This window comes from Lytechinus pictus, unplaced genomic scaffold (genome assembly GCF_037042905.1).
Source record: "Lytechinus pictus isolate F3 Inbred unplaced genomic scaffold, Lp3.0 scaffold_19, whole genome shotgun sequence".
Lineage (NCBI taxonomy): Eukaryota > Metazoa > Echinodermata > Echinoidea > Temnopleuroida > Toxopneustidae > Lytechinus > Lytechinus pictus.
In genome coordinates, this window is record NW_026974140.1 from 15,475,334 (window position 1) to 15,493,832 (window position 18,499).

The 18,499-nt window shown below is 35.0% G+C and overlaps 1 protein-coding gene across 1 annotated transcript in view; it reads left to right on the top strand.

Annotated features, from left to right (window-relative positions):
* The first annotated feature begins 2,458 nt into the window (after positions 1-2,458).
* Positions 2,459-18,499, top strand: part of LOC129260819 (phosphoribosylformylglycinamidine synthase-like) — a 28,045-nt gene continuing 12,004 nt past the window's right edge. Inside the window, exons 1-16 of the mRNA XM_064114634.1 lie at positions 2,459-2,593; positions 7,275-7,422; positions 8,157-8,289; positions 8,935-9,230; positions 9,634-9,742; positions 10,379-10,519; positions 11,389-11,516; positions 12,435-12,563; positions 13,037-13,297; positions 13,761-13,991; positions 14,455-14,678; positions 16,170-16,313; positions 16,682-16,813; positions 17,189-17,419; positions 17,763-17,943; positions 18,375-18,458. Of these exons, the coding sequence (XP_063970704.1) occupies positions 7,278-7,422; positions 8,157-8,289; positions 8,935-9,230; positions 9,634-9,742; positions 10,379-10,519; positions 11,389-11,516; positions 12,435-12,563; positions 13,037-13,297; positions 13,761-13,991; positions 14,455-14,678; positions 16,170-16,313; positions 16,682-16,813; positions 17,189-17,419; positions 17,763-17,943; positions 18,375-18,458 (2,569 nt within the window). The 5' untranslated portion in view covers positions 2,459-2,593; positions 7,275-7,277. The remainder of the gene's footprint in view (positions 2,594-7,274; positions 7,423-8,156; positions 8,290-8,934; positions 9,231-9,633; positions 9,743-10,378; positions 10,520-11,388; positions 11,517-12,434; positions 12,564-13,036; positions 13,298-13,760; positions 13,992-14,454; positions 14,679-16,169; positions 16,314-16,681; positions 16,814-17,188; positions 17,420-17,762; positions 17,944-18,374; positions 18,459-18,499) is intronic.

An 18,499-nucleotide genomic window follows, 5' to 3' on the forward strand; every position in this document is an offset into this window, starting at 1 on the left:
CGTAATAACGTACATGGAGCTATTAATGCCGCGCTCATTGTATACGAGCCCAAGCGCCCCGCCCCCTTAATATTGATGAATCTTTTATCATTAAAAAAAAATTAATGTGAGATATCAAATTTGCATCCACTTGTTGTTGTACCAGAAATCCTATGACAAGCATTTCTGGGAGCATTTCATTTAGCCATGATAAGCAAATATTTTGATGGATGGGCATCGATCTCGATCACAGATAAATTGCATTACCATGCATGCAGCTCTTCGCAAATAGGCAATTATTATCCCGGCGAGCATGAATGATATTTTGAAAATCATTTTTGTTAAATTAATTTTTCTTATGGCAAGTCGCAAAATCAAAACCCAATATATAGAGTGACCGATGAGGCTAAGATAGTACAACTAAAAACTTTTATTTTAAATTTTGATTTATCGTGTTGGAGATGCATGATGTCATAATTAACACTTAATGTAGAATTTGTATAAGTGTTGATTTTTTTATTGTATGTTGTATATATTTTAGGGCCTATATAATTTTATGTAAAGGATTGATTTTATGAATTCGGCTTTTCGACCGCTATAGATACACTGACTGTTACAACATTTTTTTTTCCAGGGAGCAAATTTTCGGGAAAAACTTAAAAGCGAAGGAGCACTTTTTTCTAAAGTGAAATGGAATGATTTTATGCACACGTACGTAATTTGGTGAATTTTTGAAGAAAAAAAATCAGTAAAAAATGCAAGTTTTTGAAATTTCGGGGGGGGGGGCTGCCCCAAAGGTTATATACTCCTCCCACCCGGGATCATAATGTTTCTAACCACTTGCTATTTTTGTATGTACCAACTGACCAAGATAACCACGATCTGTAATGCATAATTAATGTAAGCAAAAAAGCAAAACATTAAAGGACAAGTCCACCCAAGAAAAAGTTGATTTGAATAAAAGGAGAAAAATCAAACCAGCTTAACACTGAAAATTTCATCAAAATCGGATAAGAAAGTTATGACATTTCAAAGTTTCGCTTAATTTCACAAAACACTTATATGCACATCCTAGCTGGTCGGTATGCAAATGATAACAGAGTGAGGACTGAAGACGTCAACCACTCACAATTTATTTTGTACTTTATTATATGAAATATGAAAAATTGTGATTTTCTCCTCATTGTCAGTGAAACAAAACTTTATTTCTCCCTGAATATGCGAAACTACATTACATGTATTTTAACAGTTTATGCATGATTAAGTCAAATTGGTCCTTATTGTCAAATCTGTAAAAATTGAAATATTGTATAATTTCAAACAATAAAAAACAAAGGTGAGGGACATCATCGACTCTCTCATTTGCACGTCACTAAACTGTGCATATAACTTTTGTGAAAAATAAGCTAAATATTATGCTTGTTTTATTTTTTTATCAGTGGTAGCTAGGCTTGTCTGACATTAGCCGCTGAGACTAGCCGTTACTTTTTAGAAAAATATACAGAACAAAACAAACAAAATGTCATCCTAGACTATAAAAAAAAAATTGGTATTTGCGTAAATATTCTATACAGTGGCGTACAGATGGGGGCACTTGTCGCTCTCCCCTCCCAAAAAGTTTTGACGACCAAGAAGAAAAAATAAAAAAGGAAAGATAGAAGGGTGAAATTAATAAAATATGATATTATTTTCTGAATATTTTATTAAAATCTATCACCATTGTTTTTGTAATAAATATGTAGAAATTTTTGCTCACTCACTTCCTTCGCTCGCTTGCAACTTTTTATAAAATTTGCCCAATATACCATATCTGGCCCCCTCAAAATCTTGGCTCATTAAGCCACTGATCCTTTTAATGATCGAACGTACGCCTATCAGTATCAGTCTCACATGCATCGTTGGCATCATAGGCTCGTTAGGAGCTTGTTTAGCTCAGTCTCACATCGTTGGCATATAGGCGCTAGGCTCGTTAATTTGATTTTCAGTATCACATCGTTGGCATCGTATGCCAATATTGCAGGGGCCGATTGCACGAAAGGGTCTTTCCAGCAAGGACCGTCTTTCGTGTCGCCCATCTTTTATGATACACCATGTGAAACGCATTTCAAATAAATTATCTGCAAATATATTTTATTTGTCCGTTAAAATAAACAAAATATTTGTTTATAAAATGATGTGATATCTCATGAAATTGTATAAAATTTGATTTAAAAGCAAGCTAGCTTACGAATTTTATTTGTTTATCATAAATTTCAGAAACACCCCGCTTATAGCGCATCATAAAATATGGGCGACACGAAAGACGGTCCTTGGAAAGACCCTTTCGTGAAATCGGCCCCTTATAAGCCATCAAAAAACCCAAACAATGAAGGGTCCTTTTTTGAAGGGCGGCCCACTGCCCAGCCCACTGATCTGGACAGCTGAGTGAGGCGGCCGCGGAGTGGAAGGAAGACGGTTTTCGTTTTCTATTTGTACACTTGAAGATATCGATACCGAACATTGCGGTGGCGCGGCAGATTTCGTATCACAGAGAGAGCTGACACTGTCTTTTTTTGTACCTGTTTTGACAAGGAATCGTGATTCTTCGAACCTTTACGTGATACTTTATACATCGGTGAGAAATGAAGCGTGTAGTTGATTTTAAAAAATCTTACTGTTATTTAACAACAATGTTTCTGCCGCAATTGCAAGGCCTGATCGTGTGATACTGTCACTGAGGTCTGAGCTATGTAATGTCCCATTCGTTAAGTTTGATGTTGGTAAAGTAGAGTTAAGCCATAGTCATAGAGATATCTCTAAAGATAGAGTCTATGTCTGATGAGTGATGAGTTGAGCCTACCTTTACTGCGGCAGCCCGAACACAGAAGAAAGGAAGGAATGAATGAAAGAAAGAAAGGGCTGAAAGAAGGAAGAAATAAAAAACAAGAAAGGGTAAAGAAAAGATGGATGGAAGAAAGAAACAAAGAATGAAGGAAAGAAAGGGTAAAAAAAGAAGGAAGGAAAGAAAGAAGAGATAAATATTATAGGATGGATGGACTCAACTTCTCAAGAGTCGAGTCAAGTCAAGAATTAGGAAAGAAAGAAATCAAAAAAGAAATAAAGAAAAATATTTTTTTAAACTTAAGTTAAAGGACAGGAAGCATGAAATAATTGAAAGACAAAGAAAAGAAGGAAAATTAAAAAAGAAAGACAGTAACAAAAAATGAAATAAGAGAGGGAAGAAACAAAGAAAGATTGAAAGGAAAGAAAGATAGAAAGAAAACAGAGGAAGAAACTTAGAAAGTTAAAACTATCATCATAAATAAATTATCAGTTTCTTTTTGGCTCAATTAAAATATAGCTACGAAAGAAACCAAGTATACACACACCAAGTACACACACAAATGCTATCATGTATTCAGACGATATCACTCGTACTCGAAACCCGATCTGTTTAAACTAAAAACAGAAGTGAAAATTTCTCCTTTTACTGCTTACAAATGACAGAGTTAGCCCAATTTTTAGGAAATATGGACATTATAAGAGCTTTCCATTAGTGTGAATTTTGACAGTTCTGAGAGATTTCTGCCAGAGGTTAGCCAAGCTTCGTTTGTGCAGCCAGTAGAAAATTTACCTCGTGGGCTGTTTGGCTGGCTAGGTAGGCTATACATGTACAATTTATGTTACCCTAGTAAAAATTGCATGCGATTCATTCTGTGTGTATTCTGTATGTGAATGACAGAAAATGTTAACAGGAGGAAAATGGTTTGCAATTTGAGTCATGGAATATTTTTTAATGTTTATGTTGGTTCGGGGAATTTGACTATTTCTGGAAAAGTTACTGGCCCAACAATGGTTTTTATTATTGGTCATGTCGGACCCATAAATCTTGCTATTTTTGGAAAAATTACTGGCCTGAAAATGATATATTTTTACTGGTCATGTTGGACCAGTAGATCTTGCGATTTCTGAAAATCTACTGGCCCGACAGCGATTTTGACCGATCTGGGACCGGCGCTATTGTCGAGCCCTGGTTGATATTCAGACCATAAAACAGAAACTCTTTGTAATCAATTTGTAAATCAAACAAAATAATGAAATCGATTTCCGAGCTGAAATGTGTTTGACTTCAAAATTTGATATTTTAAGCTCCATATTGAGCAAGATATGTAAATCACCTAAGTAAAAGGCAATGCGAGTTCTCGCTAGCAAAAATTATATAGTGACATGAAAGATTCTTTTTATTAGGCCTATTTACCAATTAAGTCTTCCCCTCATCTTTTTTATTCACTCGTCTTCCTCCTCTTATGTTTCCCTTTTTTTTCTACTTTCTTTTCCCTTTTTCTTTCTTTCCCTCTTTTTTTTGTTTTTTTTGCTCCGCCAATTGGGGGGCCTGGGCCCCCCCCCCCCCTGGATCCTCCTATGACTACGCTACACCAACCTGAACATCAAGGTGGTGAACTCGCTCTGATACTCTGAGTGACGAAGGTGGGATTTTATGAGGGGAAATAAAAACTCATGCACCAACACGATTTTAAAAAGAATTATCTTCCAACTTAGTTTTCATTCTAATAATTTCACTCCATATCCATCCTCCGGTTAGTCTCAAAATTGGTGATTAGAGCCAGTATTGACGTATTAATTCACTGCCAATTCCAATGCATCGCAAATGCGGAAATCGCAGCTCAAATTATGAATAGGATCTATTCATGATAGGACTATAGATCGAGATCGTTTGAAATCGCAGCTCAATTATGAATATTCATGATAGGATTATAGACCTGTATACACGCATGTGCATATTTGCGGGATTGAAGAGGGATAGGAAAGAGTTTCATATGCACCCCCCACCAAAAATAACAAAAGATTGTTGGGACTTCCGGTTCATTCACTTCAGATTTTCTATCATATTTTTACTGTTGCTTACCTTAGAAAATAGTTGGGACTCAAACTCACCTTGTTTTATCTGCAGTCAAGACCCCTTCCCGCTATGCTAGCGAGAAGCGCTGATACCGGAAGGGTATTTTTAACGATTATCAGCCGATAGTTCGACTAGTCTAGACTCACAGACCCTTTACTGACTAAATAAACCAATGTCTATGGACAATTACACGCACTAGATCCTGCTCGAAATTTGACGGAATAAAGCCATATTTTGGTATGTATTTCCACCCCCCCCCCATCATATATGTTCTATATTAGGGCTAGATATATTATTCTGAACCTTCTCCATGTTTTTATTTTCAATTTTAGTGGGGGGTGCATATGGAACTCATGCTGAGGAGGAAGATGCAATTTTGATTTAGGCCTATTTAGTAAATATGTAATTGAGGAAATAAAGCAAAGTTTTAATGGTGAGAAACATGAAATAGACAGTCCTGATTTATTTAGTAGAAGCATGGAGGTAGCCATGGTAAAAGTCTATACTTTAAAAAGTACTAATAAACACAACAGTTGACGAAAGAAAGCAATAGCAATTCTGATTTATTTAGTAAATTAACCGACAAAATAAAGCAATGGGGACTGAAGAGGGATACTTTGTAGATGCAATTTTGATTTATTTAGTAAAAACCTAATAGACGAAATAAACCAGAGTTCCCAAGTTTTAATTGTGGAAACATGAAAAGAGACAATCCTGATTTATTTAGGCCTAGTAGATGTCTATACTTTAAAAAGTATTAACAGTCAACAAAATAAAAGCAATGATTTATTTAGTAAATTAACCGACAAAATAAAGCAAGGGACTGAACTTCTGAAGAGGAATAGAATTCTATAACTTTAGTATAGATGCATGCAATTTTGATTTATTAGTAAAAACGTAATAGACGAAATAAAGCAAAAATTTAATTGCGAGAAACACGAAAAGATTATGATTTATATAAAAATACTAGTCGACGAAATAAAGCAATAGAGATTGAAAAGAAGTAGACGCAATTCTGTTTGAAGTCCCTATGCAATAAAGTGGAGACTGAAAAGAGACACGTATTACGAGGTTGGTAGAGACAGGACTGACATAGGACATGTTTTACGTTATGAAAAATTGTCCGTGGATCCGGTCACCGGGGACTTGGATCACGATAAATATTCACAGGCACTGACAGACTGAGACAGGCACAGCAGTCTCTCATTTTTATTGTCTAATTAGATCTAGATTCTAAGCAGCTTTTTCTAAGTCAATATTTTCAAGGTCAGTATGCCCACTGCTTTTCTGAATATTGGGAATGGGGAGTAACTTTACAATCCAATTTCATAATCAATTATGAGAGCATGGATACACACTGTAGTGTTAGAATGAGGCATTACACTTCAGTTCATGACATTGGATTCTAAAGGTAAGCCAGGGATGGCTGTATTTTGGCTCTGATTTTGACGTAGTTATTCAAATTCTCAGACATGGCTCATGTGCTATGCTTGGTCTTGGATGTGCCGATCGCATTCGCAATTGAAATACGGCATAGATGTAGACTAGTTCATTCAGTTAGTTGAACTAAACTGAAGTTCAAAGCTTTGGGATGTTGAACGTTGGCACACAGTGACAGAAAGGGCCTGGAGCAGCCTCCTCCCTTCAACAATAAAAAAATTGCTGCCCATGCTTTTTGTTTTATTGTGAATGTATAATTACCATAATGATTGATTAGTCAGATATTGCATATTAGGCATACTTCTTCACATCTCAACTCTCTCTCTATATATATATATCTCACATTCTCTCTGTCTCTGCCTCTCTCTCTCTCTCTCTCTCTCTGTATTTCTCTCTCGAACCCCCTCCCCTCTCTCGCTCATCATTTTCTCTTGCTTTCTAATTCTGAGTCTTATTTTGATATCTATAATGTCTTCTTTTCTTTTGTTTTTGTTGTGATGATTCTTATAATGAAATGTTTTAGAAATCTTTATGTCATGAATGAGGGTAATAATGCAGAGCCCTGTGGAAGACCAGTGATTTTTAAGAACATTCTAATTGTACATGTTTAGTTTGACATATTTTTTTATAAAGCTGAACAGGCTACTCTGGATAAAGATTTGCAGTAAATAAATAAAAGTAAATAATTCCATGACAGAGAAAAAAAGTAGAAAGAAAATGAAAGGGATCTAGGGAAAGGGGTACAAAAATATGAATTATTTCATTTAAAGTCACAATTTTTTTTTTGTCATTTTAATGAGGTGATATTTTTTGCTTACCTATGTTTTGCCCATTCACAACTATGTAGGTCTAGATATTTAAAAAAAAATTATGCCATGTTCTGCACCCTAAAATATTGTACTCATTAGTCCACTGACATGTAACATTTATTGAATTTGTATTTCATCTTTTAAAGGAAATGGCTATCATCCACTACTATGCTGTTCCAGCTTTGAGTGATGGCGCCCACCAAGCTGTGATCAATAAAGTGATTGGTATCATGGGAAAGGAGGAAGATGTACAGCTTGAGACAGAAGCATGCTATAATATTGAAGTTCAAGGAGGTTAGTAAATACAGGGAAACCACAAGGGAGAATACATGGTGGCAAAGGGAAATTTGCCCCCCCCCCCCAAAAAAAAAGGGGGTGTCAACACAATGTAACAGAAGAAGGAAATATATTGACTGTGGAAACTGCACTCAGTAATAATAATGATAATAAAATAGGTATATTTACCTATAGGCTGCCTAGGCGCTCAAGCATTCAAGGAATTTCTTTCTACCGGGTACCCATTCACCTCACTTGGGTTGAGTGCAGCACAATGTGGATAAATTTCTTGCTGAAGGAAATTACACCATGGCTGGAATTCGAACCTACGACCCTCTGTTTCAAGGTCAGAAGACTTATCCACTGGGCCACAACGCTCCACATATTGTCACCACGAATTGTCCTGTACTGTGTAACTTTTAATTGGCTGTATATCTTGGCAAAGCTTTTATTGTCTTTTTTTTGTCTATATGGGAATCATTATTGGTCTTGGAGTTCAGCCATTTTCTTGTAAAAAAAATAGGTAAAAGTCAACTCATGTCCAGGGCAAAAATTAATCCAAGGCTACTCATGCCATAACTCTGGATTCCCTATAGTTTGGCCTTTTGATTTTTTGTGTGCCTTATTTATTTTTCCCATTTATGCTGTAATATAGAGATGAGCCCCTTAAAATTGGGCCTTGTCCTATAAAATTGAAGGCCTGTGTGTCTTCCATCATCAACTGTATAAGACTTTTAAAAATCTATTTGCAGAACTTACAACAGACGAGATAAAGAAGCTACTGTTCATCATTGGTACTCCATTCCAGAATGATAAAATCACAACAGTTTCTGTGTTGGGTGAAAAAAAGACAGGGGATGCTTTGCTCATTGAGATTGGTCCAAGGTGAGTCCTTCAGTCTTGAGAGGATTTTTTCTTTGTTACCAGAACCTATCCCCATATGATTTTTTTAATGGACATTTATTGTTTTGAATTACAATACATGTATAGTATTTGTTTGTTTTTTCTTTTTCTTTTTTTGGAAGTAATATAGTATTTGTTAATGAATCTAAATCACATATGCAGATGCCAAATTATGGGATTTAAAATATAGTTATTTTTTCGTTTTAATTTTACTTTTCAAGCTGACCTGCTTGATAAAGTTTTTTATCATGCATGAAAAATATATACCGGTACTGAATCATCAGTATTTTCTATGAATGTAATTCATAAAATAAATTTGAACGTAAATACAAAAAAGTCCTATTAAAAAAGAATAAGTATCTCTTCTCAAATATGTATGCATTCAATATATTTTGTCATCAATAAAATATCTTTAATAAAGTATATCACTTATCTTGAGAATTTTATTAGAAAATAAGGGAAAAAAGTATAATCAAAATCTCTGAAAACTGCTCATTTTTTTTCTTCTTATAAATGAAGGAAAGACTCGTCCATCAACATTAAACTTGTAGTATCTGTATGCATTCATTTTGCTTCTTTCTTAGGATGAATAACTTTATCGAATTGATTTGCTGTTTATTTTCAAAGGTTAAACTTCTCAACAGCCTGGTCAACCAATGCAGTTTCCATCTGTCAATCGGCTGGTCTCACAAAGATAACCAGGATCGAGCCCTTCAGACGTTTCCTATTCACCTCCACCAATCCCTCCATCCTATTAGAATATGAGCAGGCTATCGTTGCTTCACTGCATGATCGAATGACAGAATGTCGCTACCTAGAACCCCTAGAGAGCTTTGAGATCCAAGTTAAACCTGAGGCTGTGTATGATGTGGATATCATGAGCCAAGGGAAAGAGGCTCTCAAGAAAGCTAATACAGATCTTGGTAAATATTATGAATAAAAATCAATTTATAATTTATTTGAGTATCTAGAGCAATGTCTATTTTTTCATTGCCATATGGTGCAGGTAATCATGGAAATTAAATAAAAAGTACATTTGTCCTCAGTATTGTGCAATGCATACTTCAGAGTGAGGAGATAAAATGATTATATTTTTAAGGAAATCACTACCTCTATTCTCGTGCGACTGTGGGAAAATATTCTTCAGATTTGAGAGTCTGTTGCATCAGGGGGGGGGTATGAAATGAACTTCATGGTGACGGAGAAAATCATTGTTAAAATTTTATCATGTGTATTTCAACGCTTCTCTTTATGTCAATAGACCCAGACAATCTAATATCTTCTTGATTACTTTCTTTTCCTATTTCTGACTGTCCTTTTAACTAGGTCTTGCCTTTGATGACTGGGACTTGGATTATTACCATGACATGTTTACTAATAAGATCAAACGGAATCCAACTAGTGTGGAATGTTTTGATCTAGCTCAGTCAAACAGGTATGCTACTACTTGTGTAACTTCATGACATATTTCTTTTGATGTATTGATTTGAGAAGCTAAATTTGTGATACTGGTAGTTTGTAGTTTACTGGGGTTTATAGGGCCATCGAAAATGCTAAAGAATGGTTTAACCCATTTTTTGTTGGGGGGGGGGGGGGTTGGCCCAATTATTATTCAATATTTGATTTACAATTTATTACTCATGCATAAATGTTTTAATGAAATATCCTGCAGAGAAAGGGAAAGTCTTATTGCCAATTTAGAGAATAAACGATGGTCAAGTAAGACTTCAAACAATTTCATACATAAATGCTAATATAAAAAAATACAGTATTGAAAGTGAATTTGTAATGTTGCCAATTTGTAGAATAAAAGGTGATCAAATTAGGTTTCAAATTCATTGTCCCAATTTAGCAAAATATTTCTTACTCTTTTAAGGTCAAGAATAAAAATTAACCTTCTTGAATGTAATGAAATCTGATATTTTTCGATGGATCTTGGCTAGTATCATGGAAACATAATTGATATGGATGTTCTAGGAAAGAAAAATGTTTGAAGATTCTTTTGTAATATTGGCAATATTAAAGTCATAATTTTTCTTAATCCATGTATTTCTTTATGTTGTTTTGACAGTGAGCACAGTCGTCATTGGTTCTTCAAAGGTCGTATGGTGGTAGATGGTGAGGAGAAGAAGGATTCATTGTTTGACCTTGTCATGAAGACACAAGAGAATAGTAATCCTAACAATGTTATCAAATTCTCTGACAATAGTAGGTAAGTATTTTATATTCTTTATATTTTTAGTTCTGTTTGGAGTAGTTCTGAACATTCTTGGTTACACCAATACATTAGATGAAAGTCTTTCATTTGTGTGTAAAGGTGGTCTTTGACTGGTATATCATGAAAACAACAGTTTTAGGGGGTGTTGCAAGAAAATATTTGCGATCAATTGCAAATATTCTTTTGCAATTTTACAACTGATAGATCAACGTTATAGCAAATCAGATCAAACTTCTTGTTTCAAGGAGCAGATTAGCTATCAATCACTAATTTGCAATTAACCGTAAGACATATATGGTTGATTTAGGGACCAAAATGGACTTGCAATTGATCGCAAGTTTCTTGCAACACCCAATTAGTCTTTGAATATTTTCATTGTGGATAGATAGATAATAGAAGGGTTAACAGAATATCACCATGTGATAGTCCTGAAAAGCAAATATTGTTTGTAATCTTTTGTGAGTAAATGTGAACTGTTGATGTAACCTAATGATATTTGTTAGCTGCTTGAGCAGATATAGGGAAGTAAATCAGTGATCATGAAGCAAATGCACTACTCTCCCTTTCTCTGGTTTAAGGACGAAGAATGATATTGTGTGGTAAAAAGAAATTTCATATGTAAATAAAATAAACAGTAGGATAAGTATTTGAGCAATGATATTGGTGGCATAGGGTGAAAATAAGCACACAGTGGGGAAATCTTAAGAATTATAAAGTTTATTGACTATGTGAACTATCTATCTGAAGAGCAGACAACTAATGAAAGGGAAATTGAGAGAATACTAGTATATGAAATTAGCCTAGTTGGTAGCTGGTTAAGCTTAGTGAGTAACATGAAATATTATTGTTTCTTTTCTAAACAGTGCTATTCAAGGTAATTCCATCAAAGCTCTTTATCCAATGCGTCCTGGTTGCTCAGCAACCCCAATGACTGACAAGCAACTAGTGCGGCACATCATCTTCACTGCTGAGACTCACAATTTTCCTACAGGTACATGCCACCTTATCAGATACTGTAAACTTAGATCGTCAATATCCAATGGAAGTTTCTGTGAGATTTTTTGTGTGTGTTTACAAACCTATTTCAAATAGAATGAAAACAAAATTTCAGAATGAGTAATAGAATTAATTACACAATAAGATTCTACAGTCACCAATAGATTTATGTTATTACTGAAAATATATAGATTCATGATCTACTGTGATGGATAGGATATGCTTAAGGGGGAAAATAACCATAAACCTTTACTGCTCATGATGCTCAGGCACTTGTCACCTTGCACTAACTTAATGTTGTTGTTTTTGGGCCAATTAGAAAGTTTGATTCCATTTTATGTCAATGTTTGTTCCACCCTGGGGCAGGAATGAATTACTACATAATTTGAATTTGCAGTCTTACTCTTGAAACATATGTTTTTCCAAAAAGTGCCAAAATTTATGACAAAACTGTCTTTTGTTCTACCAAATGACACTATTTTAAGGGCTAATAACAGTAGTTTGAGACTTGTCATTGATAACAAGTTTATTGAAACCTGGCCCAAGTAAAGTTCACATGGGCTCGTATCCTGAAGTCAGGTTTAATTTAAAATCTGGTTTAAAGTTGTGGTTTAACTATGGACAGCCAATAGTTGCATAAATATCTAACGATATGATATATAAATGTATCAGCTCATTTTTCGCTAAAATCATTCTTAACTGTTTCGGAAAGATAGATAAGATAACTTTCTTCACCATTCATGAGTTAGGAAAGAGCACAGTAAGCATATGAAACATGCAATGTAAGAAAAATTTTGACATGTTTGGCTTTCCATAATTTTAGCACAGAGTTAGAACATGGTCTAAGTTAAACCTGACTTCAGAATACCGGCCATAGAGTATGTATAATATGTCTAAAATGTCTCCCATCTAGGAGTTGCCCCTTTTAGCGGTGCTACAACTGGTACAGGAGGGCGTATCAGAGATGTCCAGTGTGCAGGAAAAGGATCTCATGTAGTCGCTGGGACAGCTGGGTATTGCTTTGGTAACCTGAATATACCAGGTATCATATCATGTTGCTTTATTGTATTATTTTTTGTTAATTTTCAGATCATTAATAGATTATTTAAAAAAATTAAGTCTCTTATACTAAGAAATATACAATCTTCTGGAAGTTTTTGTGATTAATGACTCTGTACTCTTCAACATCTTCTCAATGGAATGATTTATTTCATGGAATGTTTTACCATTTCTTTAGTCTTTCATGAAATCTAATTTTGACAAACTGAGATTTATGTGAGAATCAGAATAAAATTGACATTTTAAGATGACCTTTGTTTAGGCCTAGCCTGCATATCGGCTGTCTTAGGTAATTTGAACAGAAGTTGCGTCCACTTGGCTTCAAATTTCACAGACTTCAATCAGGAAAGAAACTGAGGGATTTATTCTATAAAATGTCTCAGGATTTTATTAAGCTGCTTTAAATACTGTTTTGATTCTGGTAAATGGGTTTTTAAATATCTTTCTGCCATTCAGGATATAATCTTCCTTGGGAGGATGCCTCCTTTGTGTATCCTAGCAACATGGCCAGCCCACTGGAGGTTGCCGTGGAAGCAAGTAACGGTGCCTCAGACTATGGAAACAAGTTTGGAGAACCGGTTCTAGCTGGTTTTGCCCGTTCCTTTGGCATGCTTGTACCAGGAGATGAAAGGAGAGAATGGGTCAAACCCATTATGTTCTCAGGGGGGTTAGGTTCTCTTGAGGAGGGACACATCAAGAAAGATTCTCCTCAACAGGGTATGAAAAATGATTAGTATTCTAACTTTATTTCATTTATAGGAGATCAATTGAAATAGAATAGATTTCCTAGATGTATCAGATATTATTTTGTCTATGATGAAATCTGTCAGTCCCTTATATGTGCTTCACTGATATAGTATCTTCATGTATGTTATTATTTTTTTTTTTAAGTATGCTACAATAACTGATCAGACTTTAACTGGGCTTTAATTAATAATATTTAAAGGAAAAATGTCCTTTCTCATGGTCATTTCATTACAAGTATTTTAGCATTTATTACTATAATATTACTTGTCATGTTAGCCATGTATGATTAAAATTTGAATTAGAAAAAAAAGAAAAAGAGTAGAACTTCATGCCAAAATATTTGAAACTCAAAGGCTACTACAAACAGTTATTTGGATCTGTCATTACAAGAAAGTTGTTTTATTTGATCCCTCTCTTTCCATCACACCCCTAGATATGAAAGTAGTAAAGCTTGGTGGTCCCATCTATCGCATAGGAGTGGGTGGAGGGGCGGCCTCTTCCATTCAGGTACAGGGGGATAATACAGAATCCTTGGACTTTGGTGCTGTACAGAGAGGAGATGCTGAAATGGAGCAGAAGTTAAACAGGGTTGTAAGAGCTTGTATTGAGCTAGGAGAGAGGAATCCAATCAAGAGTATTCATGATCAGGGAGCGGGAGGCAATGGTAAGCTCTAGGGGAGCATTTCATGTCGAGCCTTGGTAATTTACTGACTAATTTGCTCTCAGCCACTCAGATGCTATGATTTTCAGTAGCTTATAATGCTTTATCAGACAAAAAATGCACCCCTGGTTTCTATATTATATGTTTTCCATGGTACAAATGAGATTTATCTTTTTCATAGTTAGTTTAGGGCAGTTTTAAAGAAGCAGCAAAATTTTTAGCTTTTGTTAGATAAATATATGATATATAATTATAATCAAACAATTACTCGCTCAAAAATATGCCACAACTTTCAACTTCCATCATGCCTATTTTGACAGATCCATCCCTTAAAATGTAAATGTCTCTTGTCAAATAAGTTGTATAAAATTATTCCCTTTGATATTTGAATTTTGCAAGTACCCTGGTAGGCCCACCATTTTCATTCCCTTACTGCTTATAGTAAATTATGATATTGTTTATTCAGGTAATGTCTTGAAAGAGATCTGTGAGCCAGCAGGAGCAGTGATCCGTACCAAGGCCTTCCAGCTAGGAGACCCCACCCTGACAACCCTAGAGATATGGGGAGCTGAATACCAAGAGAGTAATGCTGTACTGGTAGATGAGAACGATGAGGAGTTGCTTAGTGATATATGTAGGAGGGAGAGATGCCCGGTGTGCTTTGTAGGAGAGATCACGGGAGATGGAAAGGTAGTAACTTTGATTCTTGCGAAGGGGGAACATTTCAAGAAGAATCTAATCATGAGGTGTTAAGTAACGGAGTTACTCTCAGCCAATCAGAAGCAATGATTATAGGAGCTCTGTTAGTGAAATAAAGGATGAATTAACTACAAATGTATTTTGAATATTTTGCAGTGGACTGTTTTTACATGATACTCTTCCTCAGTGGCGTACCGTGGGTCACGGCATTCGGGGGGCACCAGCAAAAATTTTGAGTCACTCGGTGAGCGCGCTTTGCGCGCTCAATTGCCAGGTATAGGCATTGACCTTATAGAGACATTTTTAAGGACTGTGCCATTAAACGGATATGTAATGTATCTCACTGATCAAATGATGCGAGCGCTAAGCGCGAGCTGAAAATTTTTGATATTCAGACCTAAAAAGGGACATAGTAAGCAATAAAAAAAAAAAAATACGTATCTGTCTCGCTAAACAAACAATGCAAGCGCGAGCTGAAATTTTTGTATTTATTTACCCCAAACAGAGACAGTTTAAGGAATATTTTTAGGTATCAAATAAGAGAATACATATCTCACCATACTCATCTAATTTGAGTGCCAATCGCTTGCTGATTTTGTTAGAAAACATGAAACACTTTTTGTAGTCATTGTAATCATGATTAAAATACGCATCTCACTAATCAAATATTGCAAGCGCGAGCTAAAAATATAGGAAATTCAGATCTGAAGAGGGGCATTTTAAGGCTCGTTTGTAGGAATCTACTAAGACCATATGTATTTCACTAACCAAATGATGCGAGCGCGAGCTGAAAATTGTTGATATTGAGTTTAGAAAAAGAGACATTTTAAGGACTGATTTTAGGAATTCATGAAGAGCAGGCATATCTCATCAATCCACTAATTCGAACGTAAGCACGTACAGGAAATGTTTTATATGCAGACCTTAAAATGGGGCAATCATTTAAGTAGTCATGAAAAAGAAGCATATGTCACTACATAAAACAATAATAACTCGAAGTGCGACAAAATATATTTGGTGCATATTGACTTGAAAACAGGACGTTTTAGTACATGTTTATATATCTCGTTAAACAGACAATGCGAGTACCAGGAATAATGAACAAATAGGCCCTGAGGTAATTATGTTTTATAAAGTTATGAAAAAATATTTCTTATGTAATATAACATAACATATATAATATAACATTATAATGTACAATAATTTCTTCTATCCCACTACGTTTCTTTCTTCTCCCTCTTTTTCTCCCGTTTTTTTTTTTTTTTTTTTTGACCAGCCGATTGGGGGGGCATGTGCCCCCCCATGCCCCCCCCCCCCCCCGTAGTTACGCCACTGCTCTTCCTAAATATGGAAATAATTTGATAGCTAACAATGATTATTTCATCTTTACCACAGTGACTTTCATTCATGTTAAATGGTGTAGGAGAACAGTTTTATTCTGATTTGAGTCAAAGTGAACTCACTTTTGTTTAATGCTTAAAGATTTGTTTAGAGGAAGAGAAGCATGAGATGACGAATGGAGGAGGAGGAGGTGATGCTGATCATTCTCCAACCAAGAAGAGCAGAACTGTGTCCTATCCAGTTGACCTTGACCTGGAATGGGTCCTTGGCAAGATGCCAAGAAAGGTATTTAATAAATCTTCTGTTACAAACTCAATCAAATAATAATAGCTTGATAAAACTTTTTTGATTGTTTTTGTTCAGATTATTCTGTGAAGTTTAAATTCAAATCTTTGTCAAAGTGATTTACTTGTACTTAACAATTAGGTTTATGTCCCCTTTGAGTTTTTGTTGTAAAATAAACAAAAGTGGTTTCTGCTATATAAATGAGTGAATATATATAAAATAAAAATAATGTTTTCTTCCACTCATGCCTTTCATATGCCCCAATGTCCTACTTCATTTAATTTTTAGTGAATAATGAACTCAGAGTAGCCTCAATAAAACATGCTGCATGATCTTTCTAAACCTTTTCAAATCTTTTCTCTTGGTAGGTGTTCAATCTTAACAGGGTGGCCAAAACTCTGTTACCCCTAGACCTTCCTGATGGACTTACTGTCATTGATGCTCTTGACCGTGTTCTTAGATTACCATCGGTAGCAAGCAAGAGATATCTCACAAATAAGGTACGTTGATGAAATGAATAGGATTGAAAATAAGCTTTGAGAACTTCATGAATATATGCCGTTAATCAATTATTGTATTATATAATCTGAATATTCCGTACCAGTTTTAATTTCACAAGTTTGCAACAAATCATTGCAAACAATACACTTCCTTACATACACATGCATTACTCTTATAAATTGTCCCATCTTGAAGCAATCTCCAAAATATTATTTTGAAAAAAAGTTAGCTAATGCAATATACCAATATAACAATCTGTGCAATTTTTTTTGTGTGTGGGGGTACTATAATTTGTTTTCTTCTTTCAAAGAAGATGTGCAAATTAATTTTTTTTTACCATCTCACTTTGAAACCTTGTATCTTGTTCCTTCTAGGTTGACCGATCAGTAACAGGTCTTATTGCCCAGCAGCAGTGTGTAGGTCCTCTCCATACCCCACTGGCTGATGTCGCAGTGACTGCTCTATCTCACTTTGAAACCATTGGATCGGCCACAGCAATAGGAGAACAACCCATCAAGGGATTAGTGAATGCTGCCTCAGGGGCCCGTATGGCTGTAGCTGAATCTTTGACTAATCTTGTCTTTGCAAGGGTTACTGCACTCAAGGTGAGAACATTTTCTTAGATCTGAATGAAACCTTGATGTGTGCACTAAAAGGAAATACTCTATCCTGTTTAGGACTTAACATGCCTGTATGCAATAGCTTCTTGATTAGCATCAATGTATTTGCTTGATGGTCATATTTCTGGAAATACATGTTGGTAGAAGGATGTTTTACAAATATAGATAAATTTTACATTATGAAATAAATTTATAAATAATACATACAACATGACATTGAAAGAACTGAGAAATGATTTTAAAAATTGCTGAGTTTGTAAATATTATTGAAATGTATTACTATCATATGTAGCATTATCTAAATGTATCTATTTCTGCTTGTATCTAGGACGTGAAATGCAGTGGTAACTGGATGTGGCCAGCCAAACTCCCAGGTGAAGGGGCTGCCCTATACGATGCTTGTCAAGCCATGGGATCTCTCATGTCTGAGCTAGGGATAGCTGTAGATGGTGGCAAAGATTCACTCAGCATGGCTGCAAGGGTGGAGGGAAAAACTGTCAAAGCACCAGGTAGTTTAATATGATCTGCTATTTTGATTTCTTTGTGTGGAATTTTATCAAATAAAATGTTTTTATTTCTTTGAAACTCATAACCATGTAATTGGAAGCAATTAAACATCTTGTATATGTTTATATGTTGATAATAATGGCACTTATATAGCAAAAATATTTGTAAAATTTATGTTTCTAGCATACCTCATGCAAAACCACTGACCATACACTGGAGAATCACTTTTTTCAAGTTCTACATGATTTAATGTTTACATGTTTTGATTCTATGTTTAAATTATTAGTCATGGTTTCATTTACGTTATAAGTTATGAATTTATGTTAATGTTATTAGTTATGATTTCATGTTTGCATTGTTCCTATTTTTGTTTTCTTCATGATTATATGAGTACATATATTATATTTTCTTTGTATAACTTGATATTATCCAGGTGCTCTAGTGATCTCAACCTATGTGGGATGTCCAGATATCACTGCTACAGTTACACCAGATCTAAAATGTCCAGGTGGTCAAGGTAGGGTCAAACATGGTCAACTTCATAAATTAATCAACCTT